The sequence below is a fragment of the Manis pentadactyla genome, chromosome 12, assembly GCF_030020395.1.
Source record: "Manis pentadactyla isolate mManPen7 chromosome 12, mManPen7.hap1, whole genome shotgun sequence".
NCBI classification, from domain to species: domain Eukaryota; kingdom Metazoa; phylum Chordata; class Mammalia; order Pholidota; family Manidae; genus Manis; species Manis pentadactyla.
In genome coordinates, this window is record NC_080030.1 from 71,154,163 (window position 1) to 71,169,483 (window position 15,321).

General features: G+C 33.6%; 1 protein-coding gene across 1 annotated transcript in view; it reads left to right on the forward strand.

Moving 5' to 3' along the window:
- CEP85L (centrosomal protein 85 like) overlaps window positions 1-14,467 on the forward strand; it is a 173,083-nt gene extending 158,616 nt beyond the window's left edge. Inside the window, exons 11-13 of the mRNA XM_036925048.2 lie at window positions 5,890-5,997; window positions 7,957-8,188; window positions 11,717-14,467. Of these exons, the coding sequence (XP_036780943.1) occupies window positions 5,890-5,997; window positions 7,957-8,188; window positions 11,717-11,880 (504 nt within the window). The 3' untranslated portion in view covers window positions 11,881-14,467. The remainder of the gene's footprint in view (window positions 1-5,889; window positions 5,998-7,956; window positions 8,189-11,716) is intronic.
- Window positions 14,468-15,321: the final 854 nt, after the last annotated feature.

The following is a 15,321-nucleotide window of genomic DNA, read 5'->3' on the forward strand; positions in this document are numbered from 1 at the left end:
ATATAAGTGAGATCATAAAGTATTTTTCTTTGTCTGACTTATCTCACTAAGCATAATGCCCTCAATGTCCATCCACATTGTCACAAGTGACAAGATTTACTTTTTTATAGCTAATATTCCACTGCATAAACCACATTGTATATACCAAAATTTTTTTATCCATTCATCCATCAGTGGACACCTAGGTTGTCTCCATGTGTTGGCTTTATAGATAATGCTGCACTGGACATGGGGGTGCAGATATCATTTTGAGTTAGTGTTTATGTTTTTTTAAAATAAATTCCAAGAAATAGAATTGCTAGACCATGTGATAGTTATATTTTTAATTTTTTGAGGAACCTCCATAGTGTTTTCCATAGTGGTTACACCAATCTACATTCTCACCAACAGTGTACAAATGTTCCCTTTTTCTCTACATCCTTGCCAATACTCATTATCTCTTGTCTTTTTAATATTAGCCATTCTAACAGGTGTTGAAGTGATACCTCATTGTGCTTTTGATTTGCATTTTCCTACTGAGTAGTGATTTTGAGTACCTTTTCATGTACCTGTTTTGCAATCTGTATGTTTACTTTAAAAAATGTCTGTTCAGAGCCTCTGCCCATTTTTTAATTGGATTTGTTTTGTTTTTTGATTTTTGTTTTTGGTTTTGCTATTAAATTGTATGAGTTCTTTAAATATTTTGGATGTTAACCCCTTAGCAGATACATAATTTACAGATATTTTCTCCCATTCAGAGGACTGCCTTTTCATTTTGTTGATGGTTTCCTTTGCTATACAGAAGCTTTGTAGTTTGATATAGTCGTCCCATTTTTTAATATTTTTGATACGACAATTTATTTTTTATCCTGTGTATGCATTAACAAATTATTATAGTTATTTCTATTATTTTTGACTTTTAACCTTCATATTAGTTTTATAAGTGATTTAGCACACCTTTGCAACATAAGGTTATTCTGAATTTTATTATGTATTTATCTTTACCAGTACGATTTACACTTTCACATGTTTTCTGTTACTAGTTAGTACCCTTTCATTTCAGCTTAAAGAAGTCCCTTTAATATTTCTTTAAGGCTTGTAATGAACTTCTTCAGCTTTTGCTTGTCTGGAAAACTATTTCTCCTTCAGTTCTGAAGGACAGCTTTGCTGGGCAGAGTATTCTTGAAAGTTTTACTTCAGCATTTTGGATTTATCACTGCCACACCCTTCTGTCCTGCAAAGTTTATGGTCAAATATTTGTTGATAGTCTTATGGGGGTTCCCTTGTGTGTAACAAGTTGTTTTTTTCCTGACACTTTTAAGATTCTCTCCTTTTCTTTAACTTTTAACAATTCAATTATAGTGTGCCCTGGTGTGGGTGTCTTTGGGTTCATCTTTTTTGGAACTCTTTTTTGCTTCATGGATGTGGATGTCTGTTTCCTTCCCCAGGTTAAGGAAGTTTTCAGCCATTATTTATTCAAATTAGTTTTCTGCCCCTTCATCTCTCTCTCTCTCTCTTCTTTCTGAGACTCCTATAATGCTACTATTAGTCTACTTGATGATGTCCTTTAAGTCCCTTAAGCTATCCTCACTCTTTTAATTTTTTCTGCTCTGATTGGATGCATTCTACTGCCCTGAAGTTCACTTGTCCTTTCTTCCACTTCACATAGTATTCTGTTGAACCCCTCTATTGTATTTTCTGGATCAGTTGGTATATTCTTCAGCTCTATGAATTCTACTTGGTACTTTCTTAAATTCTCACTTTGCTTATGCATTGTTTTTCTGACGTTGATCAGCATCTTTATGACCATCATTTTGAACTCTTTATCAGGTAAGTCACTTATCTCTATTTTATCCCTGAGGTATTATCTTGTTCTTTCATTTGGAACATAGTCCTGTTTCTTCATTTTCCTTGACTATGTTAGTTTCTATACATTAGATAAAATAGCCACCTCTCCCAGTCTTGACGGAGTGGCCTCATGTAGGAGATGAACTTTCTCTTAACTAGTTTTTTAAAAGGTGTTGAGAAAAAATACCATTAAATTTCATTCAAAGAATGCATCCGCTTTATTAATGCTCTTAAGTGCCATTATTATCTTACTTTGTTATGTAACACATGCTTCTTATTAAATGCTATTTCTATAATAGCACTATTATCTTTTTATGTATTGTTACATATGCTATTGTAAAAATAGTGTGTATTAATAGAATCATAACAGTAATGAAAGCTTTCATTTGTTCTCAGTAATAATTTTAAAGTTATTGACTTATGCCTTGTTTCTAGACAGTTGAAATATATAAATTAAAATTTCAACCAAAAAAATCTCAGATTAACACTTTAAGTTTTTTTTTGTCATTATTTTTCTCTGATTTCTTTAATTAGATACAATAAATTTAAGACCTGTAGCATAAATCCTACTATAATAAAAACACAGGCAGGTTAATAGACTAGTACATAAAAATTGGACAAAATGCCTTACTAGATAGAAATTTTTCCATTTTATATTCTAGGGGAAAGTTTAGTTTCACTTGAGATATTTAATATTGTTTATTTTGAAGACATGTAAATTATTTCCATAAATATTTTATCATATTTCATAAGAGGGCATTTATTTCTTTTCCAGAATTCTCTATACTTCAATTGGTGATCTTACCTAGTCTCGTGGCTTAAGATATAACATGTGCTCACTACTCCCCAATTTTTATCACCAGCTCAAAATCTTCCCCTGATGTTGCCAAGTGTATGTATATGCAGTTGCCTACTCAGCATCACCACTTGACAGATAAGACATTACATGTCCAAAATTGAATTTCTTATCCTCCCAGACAAAAATAATAAGCCCTGATATACCTTCCATATAGGCAAATCCTCCCTTCCATTTGCTCAGTCCAGAAACCTTAGACCTATCTTTGACTTCTCTTTTATATCTCATCTGTAAGCAAATCCTATTATCTTCACAATATATCCAGCATCTGGTCCCTTCTCCTGACCACCACTGTTGCCACCCTAGTCCAAGCCCTCTTTATTTTTTATATAGATTATTTCTTTCTGCTTTCATCCTTGCTTGCCTACATTCTATTCTCATCAGCCTAAGTGACCTTTTAAACAAAACTCAGATCACATCATATCTTTTCTCAAACCTTTCAGTGTTTCCTCATTCCTCATTTTTTCCAAAGTAAAAATCAAAGTTCTTACATTGGCTTACAAGGCTTTACACAATCTATTCCTCATACTGCCTTGCTTCTCTGACTTAATAATCTTTTACTACATTTTGCCACCCTGGCTCTCTTGCTTTTCTCAAACACAGAAGGCACCACCTGCATCAGAACCTTTGCACTGACTGAAACACACTCTAGATATCTATGGTATACACATTTTCAGTTCCTTCAAACCTTTTCACAAATGTCACCTTTTTTCATGAGCCCTTACGCTACCCAATTTGAGATTCAGTTGTCTTCCATTTCCATGCTCTATTTGTTATCCAAAGCACTAGTCAAATTCTAACATACAATACTATGTAACTTAAATATTTATTATGTTTATTTTCTTTGGTCTTTTTCTCCTAGTAAAAGTTCCAGAAGGACCAAGAGTTTTGACTGTTCTGTTCACTAAGATGTCATCCACTGGGTGACTAATTTTTTTTGAATGAGTGATTGCATGAAGGAACATATTTGTGAAACTCTTCTATGGCATGTGTGTGCATGTACATGTGTGCATGTACATGTATTCATTGGGGTGGGTGTTTATATAGTAAAACTGCTAACATAGTTTTCTTTCAAAGTATTTTCTCTTGAATTGCAATTGTGTAGAATCTGTTGGCTAAGGTACAACTGGCTTTCCTTCACTTGAGCTATTTGTATATGGGCAAAAGGTGGTTAGCATTTCTGGATATTTATATCAAACAACAAATCTGTTTTAAAACCATTTTCAACTTGAAGAGCAATTGTGATAAATACCTGTAAGTTTTTAACTTAGAATTTTTTAAAAACATTATTATTAAACTAGAAATTTAAGGAGAAAATACACATTTGAAAATTCAAGATTTTAACTTTACCAATCCCATTATAAGCTTAGTAGAAATTTTCTGTACCTCCCTTTTTTCTTAAACTTTAAACATGTTTTTTTTCATGCAATTCAGAATGGAGAAGTAATCTTTTAGGTAAAATGTTATTGTCAGCTATAGAACTCATACCCTAGTATGTCCTAGAAATTACACAGCATTTGGTCCTTTTAGGATAATCATATCTGTTAACTCTTTCCCCTATTAAAGGTTGCTTCATCAGTGTCTTTGAACTCTACCAACACAACATCTTAAGCTTGCTATATTTCCCAAGTCAAATTTCCCCTCTTAACGACAAACAGCAGTACTACCAAATATTTATCTGACTTAGTCTGATGGAGAAAGTTGCCTGTTTCTTCACTGATTTAAATTTAGTCTTACATATGGACATATTAGAGTTACTAGCTAATTATTAGTCACATTCAGAATGACTCCGAATTGGCAAAAATAAAAAATACTATTAATCTTCTAAAGAATTATAGAAGTATGAAAGCACCTCCATTGTGAAAAATGTGAGATTTAGAGTAGTTTATCTATGGTACTTTCTACATTTCTAATAAACAGTCACAAATCTTAAAATTTAGGATAAAATCTGGATTCCAGCCAAATAATCTTGTCAAGCCAATAAACTAGGTAAATAAATCTCCATATGTCATTCAATCAAATAGGTTTTAATTCAGTCAAATGCAGTTACAAAGGAATGTCTGTATCCCAGAATACACATATTCAGCCCATGTGACATTGTGCTATAAGATTCATTTTTTTTGAAATATAAAACAAGTTTCCCTGGAAGGAAATATACTTGTTCATAGAGCTTAATTTATTTGTATCCAGCTTTTGAGTTATTAAATGTGATTTTTTTCAGAAATTAGCAGACAAATAAAACCAAAAAGCAACAAGGTCTCAGCCTTGTTAACTGAGAAAACTGCTTTATATTCAGTCTTATCTCATTCCAGGGTGACAGCTATCCTCTCTTATTCCATTCAGAAATAATGTGAGGAGAAAACCTTCATAGTGGATTGTGTGCTGTTTAGGTGGTCAGCATTCCAAAGTATTTTCAGAGTTGAGACTATTACAGTTCTGAGGAAGAAAAGGAAATCTTTTGTGAACATAATGTTTATTGATCTTGTGATTTAACAAAAGGAAAAATGTTGATAGAAACACCTAGAAATAATTGAGAACTACAGGGTTTATGGCAAGTTTTTCTTTGGTGTGTAGCTGAAAACTAGATTTATAAGCTGAAATGACACAGGTACTCTTAAAATATCCTATGTGCTGCTTTGGTATTCTCAAGATTTTCTTAAGCTGCTATCATGTCTGGATAATTTGTAATTTTATAATGGAGTTAAGAAAGGGATTAGCTTATCAAAGTCCCATATTATATAAATCTTTGGCCTGAATTCAACATCATATTCATTGCTTCAAATACTATACACTGAGAGAAGGGTTTAGCTGTGTTTCAAATGATAGAAAGGAGAGATGTTCTTATAGTCTTACTATCTTGTATCTTATTAATCATAAGAAAAATGTAAAACAAAAAGTATAGGTTTGAAAATACATTCCCAATATATAAACAAAAATCAATAAAATTAGGATTAAACAGCAACTTGAGATTTAACATGTTTTATCTAGATTAAAAACTTTCTTGGTAAAGATGGTATTTTTTTTTCCTTTGCAACAGCCACTTTAGAAGTAATCTGGGTTGATTTAAAAGTGAAGGCTTCATCTTCCAAGGGGCTGGGGAGGACAGATGATCTGAAATATTCAGGGCCAGTATTTCTGGTTACTTACCTGATGGTATTTTGCTTTAAGTGTTAACATGCTTTGCTTTCCAATTCTTTTTATTCTAGTCTATGCAAGGGAAACTTTCTAAAGAAAAATTGACCACTCAAAATATGATGGAAGAGCTGGAAAAGAAAGAAAGAAACCTACAGAAATTAAGAAAAACATTGCTTGATGTGAGTAGAAGAAATTCAAATTGCTTTCAAAGGCTGATTTGGTATCTAATTTAAAACAAAGGCTAATTTTATACGAATACATATACATAGGACATTTTTAAATTGAAGATTTGATTTGATGTGCCAATTAATTAATCCATTAGGTTTATTACAAAACTGTAATCAGAAACACAAACTTTCATTTTTCTTGTGTCTTAGAATACATTTCTGCAGATTTAGCTATAGCAAAGTCAAATGTTATGTAGAGATTAGACCCCCAAAGTCCTCAAATAAGGCATAAATTGAATTTTAGCAAAATGACCCTTGAAAATCCTTAAGGAAGGTATAATCGACACGTCATCATTGGAACAGATCACACTTTCTTCATTTAATTACAAGATAAAATACTTAGCTTGCATTTAAGGATATGTTATACAAAAAAATACTTATTTTAGTTTTATAACTGTTATCTTGACATTTTGCTTCCAATTGCTTAAGAAAGTATCTCCAAAAATTAGGAATATTTTTCCTATATAACTCTACCTATTTCCTATATAACCATTGTCACACACAATAAGAATAATATTCCTTGATATTCAATAATACCTAGTCTAGAATAAAATTTTTCCACTTCTTTCTCAAATGTTTTTTATAGTGATTGTTGGAACCAGCATTCAGTCAAGAACCATGAGTTACATTTCATTTTTGGCTTATATTATAAGGTCTCTTTTTTCTCCTATATTAGTGCCTTATTGACAAAAGTGGGCTTACTGTCTTACAGACTTGTAGATTGTCAGACCTAGATTTGTCTGATTGCTTCCTCATGGTGTCATTTATCTTGTTCTGTACACCCTCTGTTTCTTGCAAGGTAGAAGTTATAGGTAAAGATATCTTTACATTCAGGTCAGTTTTTGGCATGAACAGTTTGTAGGTATTGTTCACATTGTCAAATTATGTGTTGGGTTATTCCACTTTAAGTGACAAATACTGATCTCATTTAGGTTAAGATGATTCTTAACCATTGTAATGTTATAGCCTCTGCAAACAGTAATCTGTGGGTGATACGCTGATGGTTTGCTAATACCCTTTGCCTTGATGGTTTTGGGTACCAACTGGTGATCATTGCCTGAATCATTAGATGATTAAAAGGATAATTTTTTTCTTATTACATCATTCATTTTACATTTATTAGCTGTCATCTATTAAAAAAATATTTTCCTCATCAACACAGGCTATTTGCTTATTCTGAAATACAGTCTCAACTGGAAAACTAATTAAACTTACCTTGAATTAGGAATTTTAAGGCTGAGGAGTAGATGGTGACAATTTGGGGGGATGGGGTGAGGGTAGTTTTTTCCAAATGTAATAAATTTTGAGTTCCTATTGATACCTCCAATTCAAAGTTAACAATTAAGAGTGTTTGGGGTTTTTTTTCCTTCTTTGATTTTTATATTTGTATTTATTTTTCTCTTACACTGGAAATTTTAGTTCCTATCAACATTAACATAATATACTTTTTTCTCAATATACAAAATATAGTTTCAAAGTAACTAAACCACTATTGCTACTAACAAAACTACAGGATGAGCTTTTAAGTTTCTTGTAGTTCTTTTTGTTCTTGGGGTAAATCTCATAGAAAAATACATACACAATCTCATTATGTAAGATGCTCATTATAAAAGATGTGCATTAGGTGAGAGCATAAGAGACTTCTAGAAACTAAGACTATTTGGGTCTATAGTTCCTCTCTCAGGTTTACCCTTGGGCATCAAATAGCACAGAGGAAACATTTCCACTATTTAAATTATTTTTCTCTTTCTTTCCTACTGTGTGTATGCAGTTAAATTTGGTTAATACCCATATAATATGACTCTATTGTTTGTTTGTAGACAGGGAAAAATGTGAATGTTAACCTGTGTTGCTTTTAAGTACTTTTCTCTGTTCTAAAAATCTTATTTTTGTTTTCTTTATCCATTGCAGAACCAAGGGCAAACAGAAGAGACATGCTCTTTATTGGATCAGGGCCAGGAAGCAGACCAATCTAGGCAGCAGACAGTTCTCTCCAAGTGGCCACTATTTGATTTCAGTGTGATTGATCAGCTGTTCAAGGAAATGTCTTATTGTTTGTTAGACTTAAAGGCATTATGTAGTATTCTTAATCAGCGTGCTCAGGGCAAAGAGCCTAATCTTTCATTATTACTGGGAATCAGATGTAAGTGGCTGATGTTTGTCCTTACTGTATTGCTTAACAATTAGAAACCTGTCATAATGAATTAGGAACTTCTGCCTTTTCTCTGTCTCCTTTCCTACTTGGATTTATAAATCTCTGAATCAGTATGTGTGTCTTTGAGTACCTGTTACTGTGTCATTGCAAGAGCTTAACCTCATTATACTTAGAGAGATGAGCAGCGACATAGCTGATACAGCCTGCCACTTGGCAAAATTGCACATCTGCCTGTGTGGATGAACTATGCTGAATTCTGTGACTGGAGTGGTAGTTAGGTGTGATTTCCTGATTACTCTTCTAAAAGTAACAATTTTATTTGCTTTCATATGGTAATTATATAAATTAATGACCCAATTATCTGTCCATGGTAAAATAGTTGAGAAGAAATATTCGCTTGCTGTCCTCTACAGTGTATGTTCTATGGCAGTTGCTAAATGTAAATGCTAGTTCTGTCACACGAGGCAGTTTTTGTGGCCGACAGATCTGCTTCCCTTGGGATGCTTACCTGCTGGCTTTGTCCTGTGCAGTGTAACCCCCGCCTGTTCTGCCTCAGTTCTGCCCTCCTCCACATTTAGTTATGAGAGCTGCTGTAGAAATACCCTACTGTCCCTTCCCTTCTGTGCTTTTTCAGGAACACTCATCTCTGCATGTGGTCCTAAATTATTATAATAGTGATATGTTGGGTCTCTTTAGTACAAAAGAAATGGACATCAGTAAGGAGATAGGAATGGAGTAAGGCCATAAGGCTTATGCACTAACATGTATTGAATAACTGCCTAATAATATGGTTAATATGTGACTAGAATGAGGTCTGGTTTTGTTTCCAGTTTCATCAAAAATATTCTACCATCTTACATCATATTAGTTTAGCAAACCAAATAATACTCTTGATCAAAGTATGTCACTTGTTAAATATCACTAGTATATCACTTGTGTTCAGATGTCTGCAGAATTTTCCCCTCAACTTCATAGATGTGTGTATACATAATTGAATGTGGGTATATAAAAACAACCCCTCAAAGTTTAAGTATATTCACTCACTCAGGAAGTAATTATTAAATGCTTTTTGTAGTCCAAGCACTAAGGTGCTGACGATGCACATAAATTGAACACAGCTCTTGCCTACATATTAATCAAATTATTAAAGCATTGTAATAAGTACTATAATTGGAAAATGGACAGAGGACAGGCAGGGCGGTGGGGAGCAGAAGGGAAAAAAACAACAAAATCTACCTAGGAAGGGCTGTGAAGGCTCCATGGAATAGCTGGTGTTTGACAAAGGAGAAGTTTGCTAGGTGAACATGTGGTGGTTTAGTTAGCAGTGTCTATTGGAGCAAGAAGCAAAAGCTTACACACAAAAGACTCATTTTCTACACCATTTTAGAGCTGGCCACTCTTCAGTTATTTTGTAACTTTCTACATTTGCACTATCCTATGAAGTATTTAACTTTTCCACTAATAGGATAAGAGATTTATCCTAATATGAATAAAAGGGAGATTGAAGAATATTGCCATATTCACTTCCCAGTGTATACCCCTTCTAGTTTTAAAGTTTAACCCTAGAATCCTTACCTTTTAGTTTGGCACTGTGAAAATTTGACCATCCAGCTAATTTTTCAAAAATCGGTGGATTATTTTGAATCCTTATCTCAGCAGTCTGTCCATTATCTGCTGACAGTGTTCACCTCACCCTTCTCAAAACTCTGCTGACACAGTTTCTGTGACATTATTCTCTAGGCTCTGCTTCTACCTTTATGACTGCTCAGGCTCAATCTTTTGTAGAATTCTCTGCTACTTAAATATTGACGTCTCCCAGAAACCTTGCTGTTGACTTGTTTTCTCTTTTTATATACTTTCTCTGAGTAATCTTATCCATGTCCTGTTGTTTTCTGTTATTGCTGAACCTTTGACCCATACAGATACTTATCACTTACTTGTATGCTAGAACCAGCTGTTTCCTAGACATTACTGAGTCATTATGTCAAAAACAGAATCTACTTTTCTTCCCTCCCTAAACCTGCCCCCCACCTCAGTGAGGATAGCATCACCACCCATCTATTGCTACAACCCAGATTTTAGCTTCCACCCTCTTTCCTCCATCTGTGTATGTCCCATGCCTAGTCACTGATGCCTACCCAAGTTTATGATGGTTGAGCTCTATCTTTTCCATCAGTCCTCTCCTACTTGTAACATTTATTTCTACCATTGCATCTTCATTACACTGTTGCCTTAATTCAAGCTTTCATAGCCCTTCATCTGGACTGGTCTCTCTATCTTGTTAATCCCCTTCCCCTGCAAATCATTTTTCACATTGCTGCCAGAATGATCTTTCTAAATGCTGATTCTGATTTCCTAATAGTTACACTCCCCTTAAACAGAGAGAGGTATCCTCCACCTGCTTCTCCAACCTTCTTTCTTAGCACAGTTCTCTCTCATAATCTGTGCTCTCCCATTTTAGAGCTGGGTACTGATTTTCTTGAAGTTTCTTGAATTCTATCAGAATATTTAGTTTTCTGCCTTTATACCTTTGTTCATTCTGCTCCCTTGGCCCATCCAGGAAACCTGCCCCCTCTTCGCTTAGGCCTGGTTGTTGTCTTCCTTGTGCCTCTGTAGCCTGTATGTAATGGTAGGCCACCTACAATACCTGACGGCTTGCTTATTTGTGAAAGTGTATGTAAATAATTAAGAATAAGTCACTATATCCATTATTTTTCTGATGTCAGCATTTCACATAGGCTGGATCATGATAGGTATTCAATTAGTGTATGTTAAAATAACAAATAACAATATCTGACTCTCATATCTCCAACAAGCTATCAAGGCCAATGAAAGTGTAATAAGGAAAGGTTTATTTCACAGTCACTGGCTCCAACTCCTTTTATACTGAGATATGCTGACAAAGAGAGAAACTGGAGTAAATAGTAAAAACTAGCTGACTCAGGGCCTAACCCTCAGTTATTCAGCCTCTGGGCAACTAGCTATCAGCCTGATTCAGTTGTGTGGGATTACAGAGTACCAACTCAAAAGCAAACACAAACAAACAAACAAATACACACACACACACACACACACACACACGCACACACACCATATATTATAAAAATTTGTTTTGTTTTCACATCAATGAACTTCCACTTTGCAGTCTATAAAAATTTAAGATATCGTTCCTCACTACACAAATGATTTTCAGATTTTTGTCAGGCAGAAAGAACTGAATGCTCTAGTTGAGCTTGAAAAGAGCTGTTAAAGCATATTATCTTCTACTTTTAGAGTATTGTCATCCATGTTGAATTTGTGTATATTAATCTATGAACTTAACAAATTTTAATTCACAAAATTTTAAAAGAACCAAGTAAATAAGATCTATTTAATATTGAATGATGCCTAATTTAAACCTGAGCCTAACTGGTATTCAGTGTACAACATTATTTCCAATGATAATTAATTTGAAAATTCTAAATGCCTTTTTTCAAAAAAAATGTGAGACATTCCCTCCATATTTTATTTTCATAGCAATGAACTGTTCAGCTGAAGAGACTGAGAATGACCAGAACCCAGAAACACTCACTAAAAAATTGTCCGATGTGTGCCAGTTACGAAGGGACATCGATGAATTAAGGACTACAATATCAGATCGCTATGCTCAGGACATGGGAGACAACTGCATCACCCAGTGATCAAGTGTTGATCCCACAGCAATAATGATGCTTTGTTAAATGCTGCTGTGTTACAGTTCTTCATATTTCTTTTTAGGACCCATAATGGAAAGTTGCCAGTGACATATGAGTTACACATAGGATTTTTTTTCTGTGGATTTGTTGTGGGTATAAAAGGAATATAAGGAGATTTCAAAGGGGCTTATCTAATCAGGCCAAAAAACTGAATTACCATTTGAAAAATGTGATAAACTGTATAAAAAAATTCTGTATTCTCAAACTACTGATTGTAGGACCAAGCTGTGAATAGTGCCCTTCAGTTAGAAGGGTAGGATTTCTTTTTATCCTATAGTTGTGTGTGTGTGTATGTGTGCATGTGTGTTTATTCATAAAATTATAAGGATTTCTAGGGTAAAAGCAAAGCTTCTGAGAAAAGGCACATACTGTTTATTCTTGTATTTCTTTTCTTTCATGTAGAAGCTTGTGCTGTACTTGGTCGTTTTCAAGGGCTGGCTGAGCAAGAGTTCAAACAGTAGGCAAGTGTTCTAAGGTGGTAACAGCAAGGCAAAACCTTTGTATTTTGAACAACCGGTGTGCTGAGATGATGAGGCTTTGGGGTTGGGTTGATTTTAGTACTGTAGATAGGTCAGCTATTTTTCCAGAATTATTTTGGATTGCCTTAGAGGTGTGAAATTTTAATGTGATAATCTTTCATTAGCATTGTAATTTATATATTGCAAGACAATTTAAGATAATTTGAACCCATTTTAATGCATCCTTTACTATTTAAAATGCTATATTTGTATATATACCAATGTAAACACAGCCATATATAATTAATGCAAACCTTGTAAGGCTTCCTATCAGATGGTAAAAGATTAACAAAGTGACTCTGGAACAATAACTTACTTATCCAAATCTCAAAGGTTTACATTTTAGCAGTTTGTTTCTGTTTTAAAGTTGAGACTACTTTAAGAAAAAGCCAACTTGAATTCTTTATATCTGAATTATCACTAGCAGAAAAACAAAATCTAAATCAGGTGATCCACCAATTCCTTTTATTAAGTAAAGTATATTAAAAACAGGGTTTCTTCTAGAATGCGAACTTGGCCAGGTTAGTTCTTCTTGGGTACAGGATATCACTATGAAATGCAATTGATTTTTAAGTAGACATAGAACTATTTAAGCTTCCAGATGAATATTTCCCTGTTTTTGTTGATATTTTGGAAGGACTATATATTTTATTGCCTTCAGAGCATTCATTACATTATTTTGACTGTACTTAGTTATGGCAGTCAATGTCCTTTACAAATACGTTTGTTTTCTTGATGCAACCAAATCTCATTTAGGTCAAGATTAAATAAATGGTAAAAGAAATAAGGGATGTGAGTCAAACAGGATAATAATTGTTTTGGGCAACAGCTTATCACATATCTGTTTTCTTGCTAGGCTTGTATATTGGTATAAAGGCTATTCCCAGAAAAGATTTTTCTTAAATATTTTCAGCAGTGAAAACATATGTGGAATAAAGCCCCAAGGAAACTACTCAGGAAGACATTCTGTTCAGAATTTGGCTTATATGCAGTGCTCAATAAGTTATTTATAGTTACATTTCATCAGTTAAACTATACTGTAAGAACATCAGACTTCCCTCTGTTCAGTGCCTGAACTCCCTGCTTTTCTTGTTAGGATCTGGGCACTAAGAAATCAGTGCATTGTCGTGATTCTGTATCCCAACATCCATAACCTAATAAGGAGGGACTTTGCCACTGGTAAGAAATCGGCATTCTAACATGTTCATTTGTCCTGTAATGTTGGTGGTTTGAAGACAATCAGGGAGTAGTAAATTTGTACCAGAAATCTGATGCAAAAAATTCTGCCTTGCATCAAATTAATATCTGTAAAAGTGATTGTGGAGTAGATAATAACATCTGAAAGAGATGAACCACATGTGCAGTACACTACCTTTTTACACTTTCTTTGGATAGAATCCCTTCCCCCATTCCACTGTCCATAATTTTGGAAGTAAGGCACCCTAAAATGAATAGTACTAGTTAATGGGCAAATATTCACTTCTTTGGGTCACTAGGTCCGTACTTAAATGTCTCCTAGATTTTTAATGTATGTTTTGGGATTTTATGGTTATTGTTTTAAACAAAACTTTTGGTCATTTGTTTTGATCTATCATAGATAATTTTTTCTGGCTTAGGATAAAATAACATTTGATTTTTTAAAATAAGTTTTCTAAACTTCACAGAGTTTGACTTAATTCACATATCTTTTGATAAAAGTTTTTTAACAAGAAATTGACAAGCTACTGCTGATGTATTTCAGTTTCCAAAAACACATACTCCTGTGAATCAAAAAGGAAAATAAGATATAGTTTAACTAAAACCTTCAGTTACAAAATGTAATCTCCTGGAGTCTAGAGTTTATGAAAGGACCTAGTTAATATGTAGACAGTCTTGGATGGCAGTTTTGAGGGAAATGAAACTAGTAGTTTCTAACTAATCTGTTAGTATTTGACTTTGATTTTGATTATTCAGAAAATTCCCCTTTCCCAAGACAACCTCCTGTATTAGAATATAATAATATTGGTATCTTATCGTTAAGATTTTACTGTTTGGCAAAGTGACATGGGCAATTAGAAACATGACAGGGTCTTGTCCTAGTTTGAACTAGGATATTCTTAGGAGTTATTTCAATGATATATGTCTGAGATGAAAATCAACCTAAATTTTAAAGTAAATCTATTTGAAAATTTCCTTATTAGGAAGTATCTTATTCAGTATTGACATTGATTGTTGGTCTTCTGGGTTTTGAAGTCGAACTTGCTCTGCCTTGGTCACATTAAAGCAGGGATAAAGTAACAGTTGTCTCAATAAAAGAGCCAATCGCCTGGGCATTTAAAATTAACTGAATCAAAAAAAGGGATGACATTAGTTAAACTGTTAGTAAATTTCAGTGGCCTCTAATTTTAAAAAGCTTAAGTATTAACCAGGTAATTCATGACTAATTCTTTTTTTAAATAAGTGTGGCCCCTTTATATACTTGAAGTAGAATTCAATATTTAATGTTAACAATACTGACATTTATTTTGGTTATGACAATTAATTAAACTGAATTAGACTCCTTTTTATTAGCTTATTAGAGACAATCTCAAGGGCTGGAAAGTGTTGCTAAAATAGATGTTGTACATTTTTGATATACTAAGGAGCTTATAAACTAATTTTGTCATAATTTAAGACATAGGATTCTCTTGGAGGATATTTTGAAAGGAACTACTTTATTGGGAAAATGTTCTTTCAATATCCATAATAGTTGATTGAATAACACAGCGGCTGAGAACTTGAACTAAATATTTACATAGCATAGTTCAGCTCAGCACACCTTTAGTTTGGACTATTGGCATTTTATGTAGATTTCTATCATTACAGATACATGATTACGGTAATAAGCAGT